The 23,969-nt window shown below is 41.1% G+C and overlaps 1 protein-coding gene across 1 annotated transcript in view; it reads right to left on the bottom strand.

Moving 5' to 3' along the window:
* The window catches only part of LOC132815387 (sorting nexin-31-like), a 115,906-nt gene that overhangs the window by 15,567 nt on the left and 76,370 nt on the right, over positions 1 to 23,969 (bottom strand). The window contains exons 8-11 of the mRNA XM_060824280.1: positions 20,042 to 20,111; positions 13,010 to 13,102; positions 8,799 to 9,002; positions 1,227 to 1,319 (exon numbers count right to left, since the gene is read on the bottom strand). Of these exons, the coding sequence (XP_060680263.1) occupies positions 1,227 to 1,319; positions 8,799 to 9,002; positions 13,010 to 13,102; positions 20,042 to 20,111 (460 nt within the window). The remainder of the gene's footprint in view (positions 1 to 1,226; positions 1,320 to 8,798; positions 9,003 to 13,009; positions 13,103 to 20,041; positions 20,112 to 23,969) is intronic.

Genomic DNA, 23,969 nt, shown 5'->3' with positions numbered 1-23,969 from the left:
CGATCAAAATTTCCAATCCTATTTTCATTTTCTCTTTCTTCTATTGAAGCAAAGCTTCCACTCTATTATTTGTTGACATTTTCATTCTGAATCATCATTGCTGGCAGTTTTTATTGAATCAACACGGTGGTTGTTTGTTGAACAATACAGGAACTAAGTTCCTTAGACATGGTTTATCATTGTCCTTCTAATGATCAAATCAACTCCAGCTAAACTAGCCCCTCAAAAGGAAAAAAAAACAATAGAATGAAGGATGAACCTGGTAGGACAAATGGCTTCCTTCAACTATACTGGTATTGAAAGAAACTTGAGCCAAGATCCCAATTAAGATCCTATGTGAGAAGTATTCATTCCATATAGTAGTTACCAAAGTGGCCCAAACCAACACATGTTTTTGAGCAGAGTACAGACAAAGAGTTTAAAGAAAACACTTAACAACTGCAAGGTATTTCATTACTGAAAGGGTTGCAAGAAACTCACTCAGATTCCTTGGAAACTGCTACATACTACAAATGCAGTAGGACAGGATCTCTGACTACATGGCCCCACTGCCCATGCTGTAGTCAGCAATTTAACATATGTTTTTCAAATCCTAGTATTGAGTGACACAGGTACACTAAAACAGCGAAATATCACAGTGCCACTACAATGTTGGGTCAAAAGCTTGGAACTGCCTATTAGTACTGCTCAGGGCATCACCCCAAGATGGACTGCAGAGTTTCCTGATGGCAGCTCACCACTACCTCAAATTCAGTTAGGGATGAGCAACAACTAGTGGTATTGCCAATAAAATCATGCCCCATGAATTAAGAAAGGTTTTTCCAATCCATCATTAAAAAGCCAGAAATCAAAGATCCCAGCTTTTACAGCAATAATAAAATTGTTTATTTAATAATTGACCATGGTGATGATCATAGCATTGCTTCAAAGTTCCTACATGAAACTTAAAAGCATTGATAGAATAGAAAGTGTACTTATAAACTTCATTAAAATATCTTATGCTCATATGCGTTAATATTATATAGTAGCTTATCAATGAAAAGGAGAAACATCCTCAATTCCAACAAGCACAAGCTTCAGAAAGCTTGCACGCAAATTGTTGCCTCAAGCTTTGAATCAATTTTTAATAGACTAAAACAGTTAACAAACATGCTAGAGAAACATCAAAATATAGCTCAGTCTGACTAACATCCGCTATACTGTTACAGCACCAGCACTGAACCGACCTGGTAAGTGTAAATTGTAATCCATTGCCTGAAATCTTGACTATCTTGGTATTCAAAACTCAGTTTCTGTTTCAGTTCTGTTTCTTCTGTTATCTGTGAAAGAAAAATAAAAACTGGAAATCATTTGCATGGTGTTAAAATCAGACAACAGTTAACACATGAAAAATCAATAAAGAATTCATCATTAAGAGCTGGATTCCCTCAATTTAATTGTAATGTTCTTGACACTGAAAACAAAACCCTAAACATATCATTTGATTTTGATTATAATTAAAGACAATTCTGAAAGTTAAGCTCCTTTGTTTCCCACCCATCCTTGTTATAGACAGCTGCTCTTTTTATTCAAAAGTAACAAAAACACAAGGTGGCCCAGTGTGAACTCCCAGCCTTGTACCTAAGATGGCTTTGGAAATGCCGCCCTTGTATGCTTTTTGTTGTACTCATGTATCCCTGTACTTGAGTACATGTGACAATAAACCAAATTTTAATATTGAAGCATCGACTTTTCCATAATTTAAGAAAGCACCATTAGAGATTTAAGCCTTCACAAATACAGTAGTATGTAATGTAACAGCTTTCTGGACAAACCACATCCACCAGAACAAAATCAAGAAGAATTGCCCATGTGCAATTAGAAGATATGCATTTGGTTTCCAAGTAAGAAATTGGATTGTTTGTAGCATTCATGGTGAAGAAAGGACATTGTTTAATCAGCAGTCAAGATTAGAGTGCTATTGGAAACATACAGCAGATCAGGCAGCATCCGAGGAGCAGGAAAATTGATGTTTCGGGTAAAAGCTCTTCATCAGGAATGAGGCAGGGAGCCTCCAGGGTGGAGAGATAAATGGGAGGTGCTTGGGCTGGGAGAAGGTAGCTAAGAATGCAATAGGTGGATGGAGGTGGGGATGAAGGTGATAGGTTGGAGAGGAGGGTGGAGCAGATAGGTGGGAAAGGAAGATTGGCAGGTAGGACAGGTTATGAGGATGGTGCTGAGCTGGAAGGTTGAAACTGGGGTAAGGTGGTGGGAGGGGAAATGAGGAAACTGGTGAAGTCCACATTGATGCCCTGGGGTTGAAGCATTTAGAGGCACAATATGAGGCATTCTTCCTTCAGGCGCCGGGTGGTGAGGGAGTGGCGGTGGAGAAGGCCCAGGACCTGCATGTCCTCAGCAGAATGGGAGGGGGAGTTGAAATGTTCAGCCACAGTGGGGTTGATTGGTGTGGGTGTCCTGGAGATATTCCCTAAAGGGCTAATTCCCTAATTGTTTATCAGCTGCTGGAGCTGGTTGGAAGGATTTGAACTGAATCTCAATAGTTAATTAGTTGGGCAAAGTTAAAAATCACAACACCAGGTTATAGTCCAACAGGTTTAATTGGAAACACACTAGCTTTTAGAGTGCCACTCCTTCTGATCACCTGATGGAGTGGCCCTCCAAAAGCTAGTGTGCTTCCAATTAAATCTGTTGGACTATAACCTGGTGTTGTGAGATTTTTAACTTTGTACACCCCAGTCCAACACCAGCATCTCTAAATCATAATTAGATGGGGGCAGTGAGAAGCGCTGAAGAGTAATAAAGAGTGTAATTACAGTGGAAGCAGTTCAGTAAAAGGTTCATTAGATTAAAATTCCAGATATGAAAGGCTCGTTTTTGAGGAGATTTTGAGCAGTTTAAGCTTATGCTCGCTCGAGTTCAGAAAAATTAAGGGAAATCAAATTACGGTATTTAAGACGTTAAAGGGGATTGACAAAGTAGATGTAGAAGGTGGTTTCCCTTTGTGGGCAGTCTAGAAAGAGAGGTCATTGTTTTAAACCCCTTAGCCTAAAACGAAGGTGAGGAGAAATTATTTTTCCCTAAGGATTGTGTATCAGTGGAATTCACTACTACAGAGTGAGGGGGCTTCCAAGACAAGTTTAATGAGGACATTGACCTGTTTCTAATTAAAAATCTAAGGGTTGTGAGGAGTGGGCAGGGAAGAGAAGCTAAGGCCAAGATTAGCTCGTATTAAGTGACAGAACAGGTTCAGGAGACTGAATTGCTTACTCCGGCTCTGAATTCTTAAGTGAGTGCAGAGTTTGGGGAAAGTGGCAATAACTTGGAAAGGTAAGTCTTCGGAATTTGGAAGAGGGTGTCAGTAATAAGGTTAGAGTAAAGGACAAAACAGTAGATTAATGAATGCATAAGTAATAGTAGACAGTAAACAATTCAGGGGAACTGGGTTGTTGATTGGGAGAATTCAAAATTATTAATAATTGAGAGGACACTGGGATGCAGCTGGCTATGGGGAGGTTGTGGAAGATTCAAAGGGATAAAAAATGTCTTTGGTAATAGTGGATATTGGGATAGAGTTTGGAGCATAGGTTGGTTAGATGTGAATTTAAATGAAAAACAAAAGGATAGGGGAGGAGAGGGATTGGACATAATTGAGTTGTAATTATATAGATCATGCTTATAATCGGAGAAAAATGGTGCAAAAAAAGTTTTTTTTAAAGAAATGGTACATGATAGTATGGAAGCAGAACATGGTTGTATTTCAATTGGGAAAGCAACAGGGTCAAAGTGGAACCCCTGCCACTCCTGTCCCTATGTTTCATAACTGAAGAACTTGCCATTTTAAAGGGATGCTGTCTAACCCTTAGCAAGAACCTGAAAGGGGTAGAGGAAGCATGTGACGTTTCTGAGAGGAACCTTGAAATGGACACTACACCCTTTATTAACTGTCACAAGGAGCCTAATACTTCTTTCAGATGACCACCAGAGATGTTGGCATATAGAATCTTAGAGTCATAGAGATGTACAGCATGGAAACAGACCCTTCAGTCCAACCAGTCCATGCCAACCAAATATCCTAACCCAATCTAGTCCCACCTGCCAGCACCTGGCCCATAACCCTCAAAACCATTCCTATTCATTTACCCATTCAAATGTCTCTTAAATGTTGCAATTGTACCAGCCTCCACCACTTCCTCTGGCAGCTCATTCCATACATGTGCCACCCTCTGTGTGAAAAAGTTGCCCCTTAGGTCTCTTTTATATCTTTCCCCTCTCACCCTAAACCTATGCCCTCTAGTTCTGGACTTCCCCACCCCAGGGAAAAGACTTTGGTCTATTTACCCTATCCATGCCCCTCATGATTTTGTAAACCTCAATAAGGACACCTGTCAACCTCCGACACTCCAGGGAAAACAGCCCCAGCGTGTTCAGCCTCTCCCTATAGCTCAAATCCTCCAACCCTGGCAACATCCTTGTAAATCTTTTCTGAACCCTTTCAAGTTTCACAACATCTTTCCGATAGGAAGGAGACCAGAATTGCACGCAATATTCCAAAAGTGGCCTAACCAATGTTCTGTACAGCCGCAGCATGATGTCCCAACTCCTGTACTCCATATTTTGACCAATAAAGGAAAGCATACCAAACGCCTTCTTCACTATCCTATCGACCTGCAACTCCACTTTCAAGGAGCTATGAACCTGCACTCCAAGGTTTTTGTTCAACAACACTCCCTAGGACCTTGCCATTAAGTGTATAAGTCATGCTAAGATTTACTTTCCCAAAATGCAGCACCTCGCATTTATCTGAATTAAACTCCATCTGCCACTTCAGCCCATTGGCCCATCTGCTCAAGATCCTGTTGTAATCGGAGGTAACCCTCTTCGCTGTCCACTACACCTCCAATTTTGGTGTCATCTGCAAATTTACTAACTGTACCTCTTATGCTCGCATCCAAATCATTTATGTAAATGACAAAAAGTAGTGGACCTAGCACCAATCCTTGTGGCACTCCACTGGTCACAGGCCTCCAGTCTGAAAAACAACCCTCTACCACCACCCTTTGTCTTCTACCTTTGTGTCAGTTCTATATCCAAATGGCTAGTTCTCCCTTATTCAGTGAGATCTAACCTTGCTAATCAATCTCCCATGGGGAACCTTGTCAAACACCTTAGTGAAGTCCACAGATCACATCTACCACTCTGCCCTCTTCAATCCTCTTTGTTACTTCTTCAAGAAACTCAAATCAAGTTTGTGAGACATGCTTTCCCATGCACAAAGCCATGTTGACTATCCCTAATCAGTCCTTGCCTTTCCAAATACACATGCATCCTGTCCCTCAGGATTCCCTCCAACAACTTGCCCACCACCGACGTCAGGCTCACTGGTCTATAGTTCCCTGGATTGTCCTTACAACCCTTAAACAGTCGCACCACGTTAGCCAACCTCCAGTCTTCCAGCACCTCACCTGTGACTATCGGTGGCACAGTGGTTAGCACTGCTGCCTCTCAGCGTCAGAGACCCAGGTTCAATTCCTGCCTCAGACGACTGACTGTGTGGAGTTTGCACATTCTCCACTGTGTGCGTGGGTTTCCTCTGGGTGCCTCCCACAGTCCAAAAATGTGCAGGTTAGGTGAATTGGCTATGCTAAATTGCCCGTAGTGTCAGGTGCAGGGGTAAATGTAGAGGAATGGGTCTGAGTGGGTGCATTTCGACGGGTCGGTGTGGACTTGTTGGGCCGAAGGGCCTATTTCCACACTAAGTAATCTAATCTAGAAAAACAATCACTTCTAACTTCCCAGAGAGTTCTAGGATACTCATCAGGTCCTGGGGATTTATCCATCTTTATGTGTTTCAAGACATCCAGCACTTCCTCCTCTAATATGGACATTTTGCAAGGTGTCACCATTTATTTCCCTACTTACTACATCTTCTATATCCTTTTCCACCGTAAATACTGAAACAAAATATTTGTTTAATATCTCCCCTTCTCCTGCGGCTCCACACAAAGGCCACCTTGCTGATCTTTGAGGGGCCCTATTCTCTCCCTAGTTACCCTTTTGTCCTTAATGTATTTGTAAAAGCCCTTTGGATTCTCCTTAATTCTATTTGCCAAAGCTATCTCATGTCCCCGTTTTTCCCTCCTGATTTCCCTCTTAAGTGCACTTCTACTGCCTTCATGACTCTAAGGATTCACTATCTATCCTGTCTATACCCGACATATGCTTCCTTCTTTTTCTTAACCAAACAATTCCTTTAGTCATCCAGCATTCCCTATACCTACTAGCCTTTCCTTTCAGGAATATACTTTCTCTGGATTCTCGTTATCTCATTCCTGAAGACTTCCCACTTTCCAGCCATCCCTTTATCTGCAAATATCTGCCCCAATCAGCTTTTGAAATCAGCGTGCCTAATCCCATCATAATTAGCCTTTCTCCAGTTTAGAACTTCAACTTTTAGATCGGGTGTATCCATTGCCATCACTATTTTAAAACTAATGGAATTATGGTCGCTGGTCCCAAAGTGCTCCCCCACTGACACCTCAGTCACCAGCCCTACCTTATTTCCCAAGAATAGGTCAAGTTTTGCACCTTCTCTAGTAGGTACATCCACATACCGAATCAGAAAATTGTCTTGTACACATTTAAATTCCTCTCCATCTAAACCCTTCACATTGTGGCAGTCCCAGTTTATGTTTGGAAAGTTAAAATCCTCTACCATAACCACCCTATTATTCTTACAGATAGCTGAGATCTCCTTACAAATTTGTTTCTCAATTTCCCTCTGACTACTAGGGGGTCTATAATACAATCCCAATAAGGTTATCATCCCTTTTTCTTATTTCTCAGTTCCAACCAAATAACTTCCCTGGCTGTGTTCCCAGGAATATCCTCCCTCAGCACAGCTGTAATGGTATCCCTGATCAAAAACACCACTCCTCCTCCTCCTCTCTTGCCTTCCTTTCTATCCTTCCTGTAGCATTTGTATCCTGGAACATTAAGCTGCCCATCCCTGAGCGATGTTTCTGTAATTGCTATGATATCCCAGTCCCATTTTTCTAATCATGCCCTGAGTTCATTTGCCTTCCCCGTTAGGCCCCTTGGTTTGAAATAAATGCAGTTTATATCATTAGTTCTACCTTGTTTTGCCCATTTGACTCTTCTGTTCTCAACTGTACCAGTCTCAGATTGATCTCTTTCCTCCTCCCCCCCACCCCACATGTTGACTAATAACATCCATGGCAACTTGTCTGACTTTATGACTGCACTAAAAAGCAATTCAGGGCAGGAGTACTGTGAGCATTTAAAGTGCTGCTTAGAAGGCAAAATTCCAAAAACTGAAGGGAAGGGTGTCCCTGGCCCAAACTATCTTAAGCTGTTTCACCAATTACCTTCCTCCATTGTAAGGTCAGAAGGAAGGGTTTTTGCTGATAACTGCACAATGTTTAGTACTATTCATGACTCCTCAAAAACTGAAGCAGTTCATGTCCAAATGACACCCTAAGTGATACTGTAATTAATGTTGAGTCTAAGGACCTATGTATTTGTAGGATTGAGATAAAGCACTATTGAGACTTAACAAGAGGTGTAGAAAATATAATTTAATGCATGATACCAAGATGTACAAGTTTTGCAATTTTGCCTAACTTGTCAAAAAGACTACAAGGATTCAAATGTCTTCTCCATTGGGACCATATGCTTGATTCTCCAATTCTCTACTCACAACTGTGGTGATGTTATTATTGGGTGGAGTCCATTCAGTTTCCAACAATAATCCTTTTAGAACTGTTACTTTATGCAATACTGTGTTTTGTAATCAAACAATAAGCCTCATGGTTTTTTCCAATTCTATGCATTCAACATTTTCAATCATCTTCTCTTGTTCAGAAGATGATGAGATACCTTTTGGACATGCATGTGGACAACTCCCAGAAGAATCAAAATAGATTAGTAAATATTTTGCCAGGCTGAATTTCTTTCACCAGCTTAAAGTCACTTAAAAGTGACTTTATCCTAAGTAAGTGCTCATTGTTTATACAGTTTCCAAATATTGATATCTTAAAAGGTTGTTCAAGCCTCAAAGGGTTGGCAGTTGTTTAAAGAACTAATTCGCAAGAAATGGTCTGTTTTATTTTCCAACAGTCAAATAAATCATAAATACACATGCTCCTTCTCATGATCAGTGAATAGATTTAACCGAGTGACAGCCATACATGGTTTATTTGACACTTCAATATTGTTTATTCCAAAATATTTTGGAAAAAGGTAGAAGTAACACCTCTTCCTCATGGAATATAGCAGCAACAAAAATAGAAATGTAAATAAAACAGTGAGAAAGTATTAGTCCAAAGTTTCACAGAAGGTCAATACGTTTTACCAGAAATACAGCAACCTTATCAAGTCCCTAGGGTGGGGGGAATTCAAAACCAGCAGGTATGTTTTTAGGGTGAGAGGAGAATGTTTTAAAAAGGCAGAAGGGGCAATTTTCCTTTTTGAACAGAGTGGTTTGGGTGTGGAAGGGACTGCCAGTGGAAGTAGTGAATGCAGACATAGTTACATTTTCAAAGACATTTGGATAACTTCATGAATCTGAAAGGTTTGGAGGGATATGGGCCAAGTGGGACTAGTTTAGTTTGGGAACATGGTCAGCGCAGACTGGTTGGACCAAAGGGTCTATTTCCATGCTGTCTGATTCTATGGCACATGGCACACTGGTATTTTAAACATATTTTTACATCCACCTAAAATCGACCTGACATATTTGATAAAAATTTGGCTAAAAAATATTTTTAAAAATTACTAACCTGCAGGCTGATTTTCCAGCACCTTATTCTATTAACCTTGAAGCTAACCTCCTTGATGTGGTTACTTGGTAACTGGATGCAGCAATTAATCTCATCTTTGCCCACACGAACAATAGAAGGAGAATTGGGTTCTGGATAATCACAGGTGCAGGCCTCAAACAGTACATATCCATAGAACTTTACTTCCTCTATAGTTTCAAGGAACTGAAAGATAACAATTTTGAATAAGTTATTAATATACAATTTTCTCTCAAGTTCTTGGTAACTCAGCAACACTGCTGGCAAATGGACAACATGCATATCTTCAACAAAAGAATATTCCAAGGCCTTTCACAGGACCATTATCAAGCAACATTTAGCACAAAACTCCATTAAAAAAAGTCAGGATAGATAAGCAACAAATTATAAGGAGTGAGGAGTGTCTTAAAGCTAGAAAGAAAGATGCTGAATTGCAGAAAGGGAACTACAGAGCATTATGGTCAACAATGGTGAAGGCAGGTCTACTGCAAAGATTGCACTTGACAAAGTGAGTGCGTTGGGGACTGTGCCAATTAGAAATCCATTGTCAAGTGTATTCATTTGCAATACACTATAGCAATTTGTTTTCATCTTGATCTACTTGATATGGAATGCTGAGTTCAAAAATTGGAAACACTCAAGGACCAGAATTGTGGCCTGACAATATTGAGGGTGTTGGCTGGAGGAGGTTATATAGATATGATGGTGTGTGGCCACGGATGATTTTGGAAAGAACAGCGCAGTACAGGCCCTTCGGCCCTCAATGTTGCGCCGCCCTGTCATACTAATCTGAAGCTCATCCCACCTATACTATTCCATATACATCCACATGCCTATCCAATAAAACAGATGAAGATAGATAGGAAAATTGAGGAGTTGCTAAACCAGAAACTAATGTTGGTCCCGAAGGACAATGAATGAAGAACTGCATGAACAAGGACACAGATAGCAGATTTTTAGATAGCTTAGTGGTGGGAGGAGAGGCCATTATCTGTGTTTCTCTAGTTATCAAATGCCTAAGAATTAGGTAAAAATCAGTTAGCATGACTGTTCTCCCCCTCCCTCCAATCTGGAATACAGTTGAAACCTGTTATAACAGGATCTTTGGCCAAGCAACTCAAAAGTCTGCAAACAGGCTATAAGGCGATAATATACAGGAACAGAATCAGGCCATTTGTATAGAGTCTATTCCACCATTCAATCAGGGCTGATGTGTTTTACAACCGCTTGCCTCCTCCCTATAAACTTTGAGCTTCTTAATAATTAATAACCTATCTATTTCTGTCTTAAATACATGCAAGCACATGGCCTCCATAGCCTTCTGTGGCAATGAGTTTCTCAGATTCACCACCCTCTGGCTGAAGAAATCCCTCATCTCAGTTCTAAATTGTTGTCCCTTCACTCGGAGGTTGTGCCCTTAGGTCCTAGACTTTTCTACTGGTGGAAACATCATCTCCACATCCAATCTATCCAGATTTCTCAGCATTCTGAAAGTTTCAATGAGATCCCTGCCTCATCTTTCTAAACTCCATTGAGTACAGACCAAAAGTCCCTAACTGCTCCTCATTTGACAAGCCCTTCATCCCTATGATCATTTTTGTAAATCTCCTCAGGCCCCTCTCCAATACTAGCACGTTCTTCCTCAGATATGGGGCCCAAAACTGCTCACAATATTCCAAATGCAGTCTGACTAGACCCTTGTACAACCTCAGCCGTACACCCCTGCCCTTGTATTCTGGCCCTCTTAAAATAGATGCTAACATTGCATTTGCCTCCCTAACTGCTAACTGAACATACTCATTAATCTTGAGAATCCTGAACTAGCGCTGCCAAGTCCCTTTGTGCTTCAGATTTTCAAAGCCTTTTGCCATTTAAACAATAGTCTACACGTCCATTCTTCCAACCAAAGTACATAACTTCCTGGATAATCGTATTCTATTTGTCACTTCGTTGCCCACTCTCATAATATGCCCAATTCCTTCTGCTGCCTTCCCATTTCCTCAACACCTGTCCCTCCACCGATCCTTGTGACATCTGCACACTTAGCAACAATGCCTTCAGTTTCTTTATCCAGATAAAGAATGTATAACATGAACCATTGTGGTCCAATGTCACTGGGGAACTCCACTAGTCACTGGCTGTATTCCTGAAAAAGATTTCTTTATCGCCACTCTGTCTTCTGCCAGTCAGCCAATCCTCAATCCATTAACACCTTATCTTATTTAACAGCCTCCTGTGTGGCTTCTTATCAAAGGCTTTCTAGGAATCAGAACAGGAGGTAAGTATTGGCTCTCCTTTATCTAATTTTCTTACTAACTACTCAAAGATTTCTAATAGATTTGTCAAGTATGACCTTCCCTAGAGTAAGCTGTGCTGGCTCAGCCCTATTTTATCATGCACTTCCACGTATTCTGCAATCTCATTCTGAATAATGGACTCTGAAAGTTTACCAATGACCAATGTCAGGCTAACCAGTCCATAGTTTCCCGTTTTCTGCCTCCCTCCCTTCTTAAACAGGAGTCTTACTTTAGCCATTTTTCAGTCCTCTGTGACTCTCCCCAACTCCAGTCTTTCCTGAAATATCACCTGCAATGCCTGTACAATCTCTTAAGATTGACTTATCACAGTTACATAGGACGTCATTTGTGATTTTGTAAAACCAGGTTCTGTAGGCAGGGGCAGAAACCGGACTGGTGTTATTTGAACTTGAGTTCCAAGGATGACAGACACAAATTTGTTTGAGTCAACAGGTCCAAAGACATTACAGCAAAATGAATGGGGCAGTATTTGCAAGGATGGTGGGCCTGAGGTTTGATTTGGGCTTTAAAAACCATGAACCTGCAAGGTGAAAGTCAATTAAAGATACTTCTATCTATCCAGAACTTGATGTTGGAGAAGCAGTCTTATAAGTTAGAAACATTGGAGTCGTCACGAGAGGTTGGAAAAGCTAGGTGTCACATTAATGCTGTGCTCCTGGATAATGCTTAAATAAGGAATTGCATGTAGATGAGAAGTTGGCCAAGGATAAATCCTGGAGGGACACTAGAGGTAACTTAACAAGAGTGCAGAAATAAATCTATTGTAAGTGGTATCCTGGCTACAATTGGATTTATTAGAGCAGAACCCAGTCAGCTGGACAGTATTGAAAAACAATGGTCATCTTCCGCCTGGGAACCCTCCAAACACAAGGGATGAACTCCGATTTCTCCAGTTTCCTCATTTCCCCTCCCCCCACCCTGTCTCAGTCGGTTCCCTCAACTCAGCACCGCCCTCCTAACCTGCAATCTTCTTCCTGACCTCTCCGCCCCCACCCCACTCCGGCCTATCACCCTCACCTTGACCTCCTTCCACCTATCACATCTCCATCGCCCCTCCCCCAAGTCCCTCCTCCCTACCTTTTATCTTAGCCTGCTTGGCACACTCTCCTCATTCCTGATGAAGGGCTTTTGCCCGAAACGTCGAATTTCCTACTCCTTGGATGCTGCCTAACCTGCTGTGCTTTAACCAGCAATACATTTTCAGCTGTGATCTCCAGCATCTGCAGACCTCATTTTTACCTGAAGATTTTATGAAAGGCTGCAGCCAAGTCAAGCACAACACAGGGAAAGTTTACCTTTTTGTGACAAAACACACTAGGTGCTACTTGTGACTTTGGTAGAGTTGGTTCAATGCTTTGGCAGAAGCAGAATCTTAGAGGAATTAAAATGTGCTATGGATAAACATTATATTTTTCAGGCCTCACCAAATCCAAACAGAAGCAATAAATTTCTCTCACTGGAAGGCCTCCAGCTGACTGCTTGTTAATTAATCATCATTAGTCAGCATCATCACTGCCACAAGTGCATACATTATGAATTCTTGCTATAAAGAAAATAATTTGCTGGATTGAAGCATTGTGGCCTGCCTGGCTCCTAAAATCTGCTTACAATGGGTACACTTCAGCAGGAAAAAGGGGAGCCAGGAATTTTAATACATCAAGTGTCAGTGTATCTTGTTAATCAATATGTGATTTAAGCATTGTTGTCCAAACAGAGGAAAGAGTGAGGAAGAGGATAAATTCAATGTACAGAAAGTAAATAAAAAGTTGAACTAAAAAAAGTTGAAGGATAGAAATATTGTGGCAGTTTAAAATTTATGGATTAATCCCTTCCTTGTCACAAGGTTCTGAACAATTTTCGTAAAATTAATATTACCTCTCTCTTCATTTCTGCATTTTGGAAAGCTTTCAGCTGCTGGTATTGTTCCTCAGTAGGACTAACCCAGCCTCGTTCCAGCTCATATGTAGCCTGGAGATTAGGTGAATAAAAGGGAAGAAAAATAAAAAAAATCCTGTTTATATTTCGCAATTTTGCAATGGGTGAATTCCTGTAAATATCTTACACAAACAAGGCAAAATTCCATTGTGTCTTCACTTCAGCTGACTCAAACAAACAGATGACAGATAATTATTGTCTGAATGGCAATCCAAAGACCTTCAAAATCATACATAACTGAAAGGTGGATCTTGATAAATGATCATTCAAACTGTGTCAAGAACCTCTGTTTTGGCACAAATTGTCATAGGTATAATAAATATTTTTATTTCTCAGTTTTCTACTAACGACAAAAATTTTTAAAATCTGCCAAATAGGGCAAAATTCTATAATTTAATTTTCTAAAAACTCTGCATTATATACCTCATTTAAAGCATTGGTAACCTCGTGCAATTTAAATTTGAAAAAATATTTTCTACACAAAAATAAACGTTGTTCTATAACATTTACTTCACCATTTGGGAGTAACTAAAAATTAAGTGAAAAATGACGTGAAGAAACTATATAGAACCATTTACTGGTTTCATTGACGTAAAACAAAACATTTCAAAATATTTCATTATGGCATTTAGAATAGTGGACCCAAATATTATGTAATTGGAAAAATACTGCAAAAAGCTACAGCACAGAGGAATTTGAGTCCTTGTGCATATATCACACAAAACCTAGAACCCAAATTCAACAGATAATAGGGAAGGCAAGTCGAATGCCAAGGCCCACTGTGAAGGAAAGTCACCAGCATTCTCAAAGATCCATCCCACCCTGGCAAGTTTTTCTACAACCTCTACCATTGCGGAGAAGGTACAGAAGCTTGAACACACGCACCATCCAGTTCGGAACAGGTTCTACCCTACTGTTGTTAGAATACTGAATGGACTCACAAACTCTTAATATTTGCCTGTACCTGCGTTTTTATTTTTACTGCTGTTTACCTATTATTATTTACTTATCTATGCTACTAAACTACGTGATCTGCCTGAATTGCTCACAAGACAAAAGCTTTTCACTGTGACAATAAATTCAATTCAATGTTGGCCTTTGTTTCAAAGGGAATGGAGTATAAAAATAGGGAGATCATCAGATGTCTTCGATAGTTTGAAGAGTTTTGGTCTCTATCTAAAGAAAGATGTGCTAGCATTGGAGGCAGTCCAGGGTGATTCGGAGTTTGGACAGATTATGTATTTGGAGAGGTTGAGTAGGTTGGGCCTGTACTCAATGGAGTTTAGAGAGGCAATCTCATTGAAAAATACAAAATTCTTAGGGGACTTGACAGGAATAGATGCAGAAAGTTTGTTTCCCCTTCTGGGAGAGTCTAGCACCAGAGGGCATAATCTCAAAGTGCATGGTAGGCCATTTAGGACAGAGGTGAAAAGGAATTCCTTCCTTCAGAGGGCAGTGAATTTGTAATATTCCTTATTACAGAGGACTGTTGATGTTAGGTCATTAAGTATATTCAAAGCCGAGATAGACACATTCTTAACCAATTAAAAAAAGAATCAAGCATTCAGGGGAAAAGGCACCAAATGGAGTGGAGGATTATCAGATCTCCAGAATCTCATTGAATGGCAGAGCAGACTCAATGGAGCAGAATGGCCTACTTCTGGTCTTTTTTCTTATGATCTAAATTGTTGATATATCGAGTTACTCAATAAATTAAAAGGATTGAATATTTAGAAGGCTTTAAAACATACATGTATATGTCCATTTCCCTTAAAAGAAACTAGAGCTGAAAATGTGTTGCTGGTTAAAGCACAGCAGGTCAGGCAGCATCCAAGGAACAGGAAATTCGACGTTTCGGGCCAGAGCCCTTCATCAGGAATGAGGAGAGGGTGCCAGGCAGGCTAAGATAAAAGGTAGGGGGGAAGGACTTGGGGGAGGGGCGATGGAGATGTGATAGGTGGAAGGAGGTCAAGGTGAGGGTGATAGGCCGGGGGCGGAGGGGTCAGGAAGAGGATTGCAGGTTAGGAGGGCGGTGCTGAGTTCAAGGGAATCGACTGAGACAAGGTGGGGGGAGGGGAAATGAGGAAACTGGAGAAATCGGAGTTCATCCCTTGTGGTTGGAGGGTTCTCAGGCAGAAGATGAGGCGCCCTTCCTCCAACCGTGGTGTTGTTATGTTCTGGCGATGGAGGAGTCCAAGGACCTGCATGTCTTTGGTGGAGTGGGAGGGAGAGTTAAAGTGTTGAGCCACAGGGTGGTTGGGTTGGTTGGTCCGGGCGTCCCAGAGGTGTTCCCTGAAGCGTTCTGCAACTAGGCGGCCGGTCTCCCCAATATAGAGGCGGCCACACCCGATGTGGCCTCCTCTATATTGGGGAGACGGGCCACCTACTTGCAGAACGCTTCAGGGAACACCTCTGGGACGCCCGGACCAACCAACCCAACCACCCCGTGGCTCAACACTTTAACTCTCCCTCCCACTCCACCAAAGACATGCAGGTCCTTGGACTCCTCCATCGCCAGAACATAACAACACCACGGTTGGAGGAAGAGCGCCTCATCTTCTGCCTGGGAACCCTCCAACCACAAGGGATGAACTCCGATTTCTCCAGTTTCCTCATTTCCCCTCCCCCCACCTTGTCTCAGTCGATTCCCTTGAACTCAGCACCGCCCTCCTAACCTGCAATCCTCTTCCTGACCTCTCCGCCCCCACCCCACTCCGGCCTATCACCCTCACCTTGACCTCCTTCCACCCATCACATCTCCATCGCCCCTCCCCCAAGTCCCTCCTCCCTACCTTTTATCTTAGCCTGCCTGGCACACTCTCCTCATTCCTGATGAAGGGCTCTGACCCGAAACGTCGAATTTCCTGTTCCTTGGATGCTGCCTGACCTGCTGTGCTTTAACCAGCAACACATTTTCAGCTCTGATCTCCAGCATCTGCAGACCTCACTTTTTACTTAAAAGAAACTAGTTTAATTTTGAGCCATCTCCATGACCTGCAAAAAGGTGCTATTAGATAAACTCTCAATAGCAATTAATTTGATCTGTTAGTTTGGGAGTCACATCTGCTTCCACCGAGTTTGTTTTCCTCCTTACTAACAGGAAAGCAACAGTTTTTATCCTTTTGCAATGAGGTCCATTTCAATGAAGCTACTCCAAAAGTATATGAAGTTTATGGAGTCAGAGGGGTGTGAGGAGGGAGACAAATCTAGCTCTGCTTATTCATTACTTTACACCTCCAGAGGGTCAAAGATGGGGTAAAATGATCAAAAGTGTGGTGAGCACTACATAATTTTGAAAGCTTAATTTGCCAAGCTTTTTAACAAAAAGTCATGGATGGATTATTGGCTCAAAAAGGTCTCGCTAAAACTTTACAAATGACAGCAATTGTATTCAAAAGAACCTAAATTAATAAAATGCACATAGGAACTTGCATCAAAATATTAATGGATAGAAAGTCTACAGTTTGTTATAATGGTGAGTGCATGTGGCAGACAAATGAATTTCATACCAGTATACTGTTATTCCTATATAGTGTTTTTAACAAAAGAATTTTATTGTTAAGTTCATTTTTAAAAATGAGGAGAAGGTATGAGAATGGGTTTGAGAAAGATATCAGTCATTATGAAATAGCAGAGCAGACCCATTGGGTCGAATGGCCTAATTCAACTCTTATGTCTTATGCTCTTAAAAGACTTAAAACTTAATTGTTATTTATAACCAGTGGATAGTATTCTGAAATTGTCAATTAAAACTTTGGTAAGCTAAGTATCCTCAGTTTTTTTTATTATAACTAACAAGTAACGAAGTCCTTTTTTCTGTTACTGTGTTATATATTGATGCAAACTTTCAAAAAAAAAGGACAGCACAATGGCTCAGTGATTAGCACTGCTGCCTCACAGCGCCAGGGACCCAGGTTCAATTCCCACCTCGGTGAACTGTCTGTGTGGAGTTTGCACGTACTCCCAGAGTCTGCGTGGGTTTCCTCCAGTTCCCTCCCACAGTCTAAAGATGTGCAGCTTAGGTGAATTGGCCATGCTAAATTGCCCGTAGTGTTAGGAGAATGGGTCTGGATGGGTTACTGTCCGGAGGGTCAGTGTGGACTTGTTGGCCCGAAGGGCCTGTTTCCACACTGTAGGGAAATCTTAAACAAAAGTGCAATTTACACTGAACATTATGTGCACTTAAAAACTTCACAACCTTTTGCTGTTTTAGGTGAATTATATTGGAAGAAAAGCACAGACTAGTAGAAACTCCTCCCCCACGACAGCTGCCTTGCATAGATATTTAAAATACATCACAAGTTCTTGCATCCGAAACAATGTGCACAAACAGTGACACTCACAAATACAGTTTTATTTTCAATCTACCTCATGTTTACTGGAATCTTGATTTAAAATATGTTCTTCATCTACATAATACAACTGGTGGTAATTAATAAGGGAGGTTATATTGTTGGATTGGCCTGGACAGTGGATGTTGCGAAGATGGGCAGACTAGTACCTGAGGGCAGAAGGCTTAGAGTGAAGGAAAAACGTTTTAGAGCAGACATGAGGAGAAAGTTCTTCAGCCAGAGAGGGGTGAATCTAGGAATTCATTAACACAGAAGGCTGTGGCGGTCAGGTCATTGAATATATTTAAGACAAAGGATTGGTTCAAAATTGTCAAGAGGAATAAAGGTTACGGGGAGAAAGGGAGAATGAGGTTGAGAAGCTTAGCAGACTCGATGGGCCAAACGGCCTAATTTCTGCACCTCCGTCCTGTGGAAATACTTTACAAGTTGCATTCTAACCCTGGTGAACAGCAAGGAGTTATCTGTCAGTCAGCACTGTGGTAGCAGTGTCTATGTGCTAAGAATGCTCTCAAAGAGTCACGTCTGGTGATGATCAGGACACAGATACCACCAACACATACTGTTGCATGGCCGGTTCTGAAAGAGTGTTAGTTATACAAAACTCAGGGCAACAGGAAAATCTCTATCTATTTGCAACTGCCAGTCATATCCTGAGACTTTCATCCAGTGACCTAGCCCCTGGGTCAAGACCTGCTTGATGCCCATATCTCTATGACATGAGATCTGCAATCAAAGCATGAAGGTGACCGATGTCTATACACACATTTGGGAGGCAGATGGTGATGTCAGTGCCATTTAAGGGCTGTTTAGAAGGGCATTGGAATAGGTGAGGAGGAATGGAGGAGGCAGTGACGTAGTGATAATGTCACTGCGCTTCTAATCCAGAGCTCCAGGCTAACATTTGAAGATACAGCTTAGAGTCCCATCAGGCCAGATGGTGAAATTTGATTCAATAAATATCTAGCATTCCAAAGGAGACCACTGTGGGTTATCATAAAAAGGACCATTGGGTTCACTCATGTTCTTTCAGGAAAAAGATTTGCTATCCTTAACTGGAATTGCCTACATGTGACCCCATACACACAGCAAGATGGTGGATTCTTAATTGCCCACTGGGCAATTAGGGAAGGCCAATAAATGCTTTGCCTAATCAGGGATGTGGGCATCACATGAACAAATCTTTTAAAAAAAAACAAAGCTCAGTCAGCTGAGGCGAGGACCCAGATAAAACACAGACCAGCAAATCCTGTGTTTTGTCAGCCACTGTTTCCTACAGCAACGAATTCATCGGAGATTGTTGTGCCAAAGCAAAGCTGCTGAGTCACACTAGGCAATGTTGACAGAATTGAACCATGACAGTGCTAACCATTGTCTCATGAGATGCAAAGCTGCCAGAGATGATAAAGTCAGATTGATGTTCAAACATCCTGATATTTGGGACTGGATTTTGCAGACTTCTACTGTGCGTTTATTTCGACAGGTGAGCTATGTAAAATATCCCCAGTATGTTCCTGGTAATGAGGCCCTTCGCTCAGGGTGATCAGAAATCTTGATTTTGCTCTGTTAGTTCTGGTGCCTGTACAATTACCTGAAAGTAGCTCAAACGCCATGGATGTTGACCTTTTCCTTATCAAAAAGAAAATGGCGGGGCGGGGCGGGGCGGGGGGGTTGCAGTGCTGGTGGTGGTAAGACAGAAGAAAACCTGAGAGATTTTGTCTGCCTTTCCACAGACACTCCATATGCAACAAACTTGTGCCCTTCGCCAATCAACCCCTTGCCATCTTCATAAGACATACAATACTGTTTGGGCACTGATTGCTCCTTTTCCTGATGACTTCTTTTGAGTGATCAATGGAACAAGTTTGCCAACTGTGACAGGACAGGTCATTACTGGGCCACACATCTTCAATTGCTCCTCCCCTCAACTGCTCCCAATGGTCACCATACATGTCAATCAACATACAGCCACACCGTCCCAAGGCTTTTCAATGTGACCCAGTTTCAACATATGTGAATCTCGTTAGTCTGCCTTATTAAATGCCAATTAAGTGGCAATTAAGGACTTCCAGCTTCCTCTACTGCCATAAAACACTGGGCAAAGAGCAAAAGTGTTTTTTAAACCTGTGCACATCAGGAGTACCACCAACCCAAAGTACCCAAACAGAATATTACATTATTCTACCATGTGCAGACACCCAATTTCATGCCCTCAACTCCCCTCCCTCAGGTGCCCAATCTCTTCCGGACCAAAATTTCCTGGATTTGCCTCTGGTCACTGTCCTTCACTGTCATTTATGGAGATACTTGCAGCACTCACCACTACATGGATGGTGGGAAAGCAGTACATCCCACTAAAATACAGCACTTGAGACTCAAAACCTTCTTGCTTTTTAATGATGTTTTTGGAGGTTAGTCATTTGCTACAGAAGAATGAAGGTGGTCCATTTAGCCTATAATAATACATGTTATATCCAGCCCATGGGATAATCAGGCGTAGTGGACTGAATGTCCTGTTCTTTATTTTTCATATACTGGCAATGTTAAACTAGAGTTCACCAGGCTACTTGCATTCATACCCTGAACTTTACTACTGATGTCCACAGAGATCCATTTCACTTACCTGGCTGTATAATAATGAGACACCAACATTACTTTGCATGAGTATTTTGTTTTCTAATGGATCCAAATAACTGGGGAGAGAAAAAAAAAATCTTGTTCATTGAGTTAAAAAGACTGGAAACTACCTCAGTTACAAAACACACTGAAAATACAAAATAAATTTGGCTCTGTCAGCAAATTCAATTCAGGAAGGAACAATGTAGCTTTAAATGCAAAGTCCTGCTTGTTTCCACAGATGAACTACCTATAACTTATTTTCTACTTTAAGGAAGCTTGAAAATAAAGCCGAGCTCTAAAGTGGTATAAATCCTACTTAACTGGAGGTGAAAATGTGTTGCTGGAAAAGCACAGCAGGTCAGGCAGCGTCCAAGGAGCAGGAGAGTCGACGTTTTGGGCATGAGCCCTTCTTCATGATTCCTGAAGACACATTTCCAGCGACACATTTTCAGCTCTGATCTCCAGCATCTGCAGTCCTCACTTTCTCCTACTTAACTGGAGGCTCAGGAACAGTTTTCGCCCTTCCACCGGATGCCCCCTATCCTTTTTAAGGAGTGTAGAAGAACCAAGCTTTCCTGAGGGTTAGCAGCAGAGCATCACAAATTGTACTGTGCATGAAAACATAGGTTCAGAATCGGAGAAAGATACCATGTATTCTAGCAGCAACAATACTTTTCAAAACTATCCTTTAAAAGAGTTTTTGAGCAGACTCACTACATAGAAATTTTTCACTGGGCAGAAAAGTGTCATTTGAACAGACTGGAAAATTGTCTTTATTCATAATGATGATTGGTCAAAAGTAATAAATGCTAAGTGCCTAGTAAAGGCTCTCCATTGTTCACACAGGTAGCTGTTTACCTTGGACAACTTGGCCAGTTAAATCAATGTTTAGCTGGACCACAGTAACCATAAGATAGTAGGCTCGAGTCTTGGTCTGTGCTGAGGTAGCTAATTTTGGGCAACAGTGTTACAAATTAGGTTCAGTGCTGCCAAAGGTTTTGGGGAAAGGGAGGTTGTGGGGGGTCAGGTGGGGAAATTGGGTGGCGAGTCAAAAATGATCTGCCAGAGCTCCCAATTGCTGCTAATTGGCAGAACAAAAAAAAAAGGATGTGAAGACAAAGTGAAAGGCTTTGGTATTGTTGCAGTAATCTAAATGAACAAGTAGTCGATAACTGTTGGCCTCTCAAACAGATAATCGTACTACAATAAGATTCAAGAGGGTGCCTGAAACTTATTTGACAATGTTTTTAAGGGCTTCAGATGCAAACTCCGAGAAACCTGAACATGACATCAATTAGTGGAAGAATCTGCAAAACACAAAGCATTCCAAATCAAGGATAACTGTGTTATATCTAGCTGCATCTGTTGATCATAGGAACAGGAGTAGAACATAAAGTCCTATGAAGCTGTTTCACTATTCAATGAACTAATTAAACAGTTTTTTGACTTTGTATCTAAGGAACGACATGCTGTCCTTGGAGGGGGTCCAGAGGAGGTTTACAAGAACAATCCTTGGAATGAAGGACTTGTCAAATGAAGAGTGGATGAGAATTCTGGGTCTGTCCTCAATGGAGTGAGGATGGATGAGGGGGGAATCTCATTGAAACTTATAGAATACTGAAAATCCTGGATAATGCGGCCATGAAGATTATTATTCCACTAGTATGAGAGACTAGGACCAGAGGGCACAGCCTCAGAGTTAAGGGGTGATCCTTTAAAACCAAGAAGAGGAGGAATTTCTTCAGAGGGTGATGAATCTGTGGAATTCACTGCTGCAGAGGCAAAGTCATTGAGTTCTTTAAGATTGGTTCTTAATTAGTAAGGGGATCAAAGGTTACAGGGAGAGAGCAGGAGAATGGGGTGGAGAGTCACCTCAGTGCTGACTGAATGATGAAGCAGACTCAATGTACCAAATAGCTAATTCTTTTCAGATACCTTATGGTTGAACTGTGTCCTAACAATATCTAACTGACTTGATTCCATACTTAATGGCGTTAAAAATCACACAACATCATCAGGTTTTCGTCCAGCAGGTTTATTTTGAAGCACTAGCTTTCAGAGCACTGCTCCATCAGGTGATTGTGGAGAATAATCACCTGATGAAGGAGCAGTGCTCTGAAAGCTAGTGTTTCAAAATAGACCTGTTGGACTATAACCTGGTATTGTGCGATTTTTAACTTTGTACAACCCGGTCCAACACCGGCGTCTCCAATATTACTTAATGACCTTAGCTATCTATCAATCGCAAGGAAAATTACTGAATTAGTAGAATAAAAGGAGCACAGCTATAGCCAAAGAAAGGAAGACAAAATTATTTGAATAAGTTATGTGGCCAATTTGAGCATGATAACATTGTAGTAGTAGGGCTGGGAAGTTGCGAGAATGGAGGGTTGGTAAAAAGAAGGGATTTGCTGTGCTCATTTTCCTTTTATCCGCTTTTAAATGCGCACACAGCATTGATGCCAAATTTAAGTGGATCAGAATTTTCAGCTTTCTCTAGAGGTACATCTTGGACACAATGACTAGAATATAAGTTGGCTCGACCATTAAACTGGAAAAGGAAAAACTCAACGATAGCTATATTTTAGAGGGGCCAATTTCAACATATTAAAAAGGGAAGTAGTGGACAGAGTTTTGGTTCCCTTATCTAAGGAAACAAATATTGACATTGGAGACAGTTCAGAGAATGTTCATTAGGCTCATACAAAGGGGCTGCCTTATGAGTAGATGTGGAGTATCAGGCCTGTACACATTGGAATTTAGAAGAATGAGGGGGAACATTATTGAAACACAAGATTTTTAGGGGAATTGACAGAGTGTAGACATGGAAAGTTTGTTTCCCCTTCAGAGTGTTGAAGACTAAAAGGGTCATAATCTCTGAATAAGGAGCCACACATTTAAAGCAGAGATAAGGAAGATTTATTCTCTCAAAGAATAGTGAATCTGGAATTCTTTACCACAGAGGGCTATAGTGGCAGAGTCATTAAGTATATGCAAAGTCAAGACAGACATTTTTAATGAACAATGGAAACAAGGGTTGTGGGGATAAACAGGTGAGAACTCTCTCAGATCAACTATGATTTCATGAATGGCCTACTTCTGCTCTTACATTTTATGGCCATCAGTGGTCATATGCACAAACATTTTATACATGGCAGTCTAGTCCACTTAAACATTAAATTAATAGTTTCACATGCCTTATATATTTTCTGTAAAGAGCTCTGGTATGTTAGAGATTAAACAATACATAACGTAAAGTGATGGTCAATCTACCTTTGAAAAGATGTTTTTTTAAACACCAAAACACCAATGTTTTAAGCGTTTATTTTGGCATTACTGGGGAAGGGTTCCTCCCCAAAATTGTGCCTCGAGCAACTCAGGAAATTTGCAATTTAAACTTCAAATTTGTGCACAATAGCATTTGGCGTGAAACCCTGAACAAAGATGATAAACTATGTGGACCTAAACTTCATGAGAAAAGTAAACATAATCAGATTAGTAGAAGTTGAGAGATCAGAATGTCATGTGATCAGATCTCCAAGAATGCGTCCAACTAAGCTTTTACTTATTGACTTTCAAATTCTCCAGGGTCTTGTGACTCTACAATGAGCTCAAGCATGAGATAATATTTATGCAAATCTAGCCTGAACCACTGGTGAAATTAGGGCTGCAAATTCAGACATAATCCATACAACATTTCTTGATAAAGCCCAAAAGCCTCAGATTTTATGGAGTATTACTTGTTCTCAGCAAAACAGTGATGACTAAATCGGAGGCATCACCAATAAGGGCATCTTGCATGGCAGGAAGTTGAAGGTGACAGAAAACCTTAATCAGCCATTTCAAAATCTTTGCTTAATTGCAAAGCGGACCAATCATATTTTTACAATAGTTTAGGTACAAATTGTTTGTCAAATTGCAAGACACTGTGG

This window comes from Hemiscyllium ocellatum, chromosome 4 (assembly GCF_020745735.1).
Source record: "Hemiscyllium ocellatum isolate sHemOce1 chromosome 4, sHemOce1.pat.X.cur, whole genome shotgun sequence".
NCBI classification, from domain to species: domain Eukaryota; kingdom Metazoa; phylum Chordata; class Chondrichthyes; order Orectolobiformes; family Hemiscylliidae; genus Hemiscyllium; species Hemiscyllium ocellatum.
This window is presented reverse-complemented; position numbering and strand designations above follow the sequence as displayed.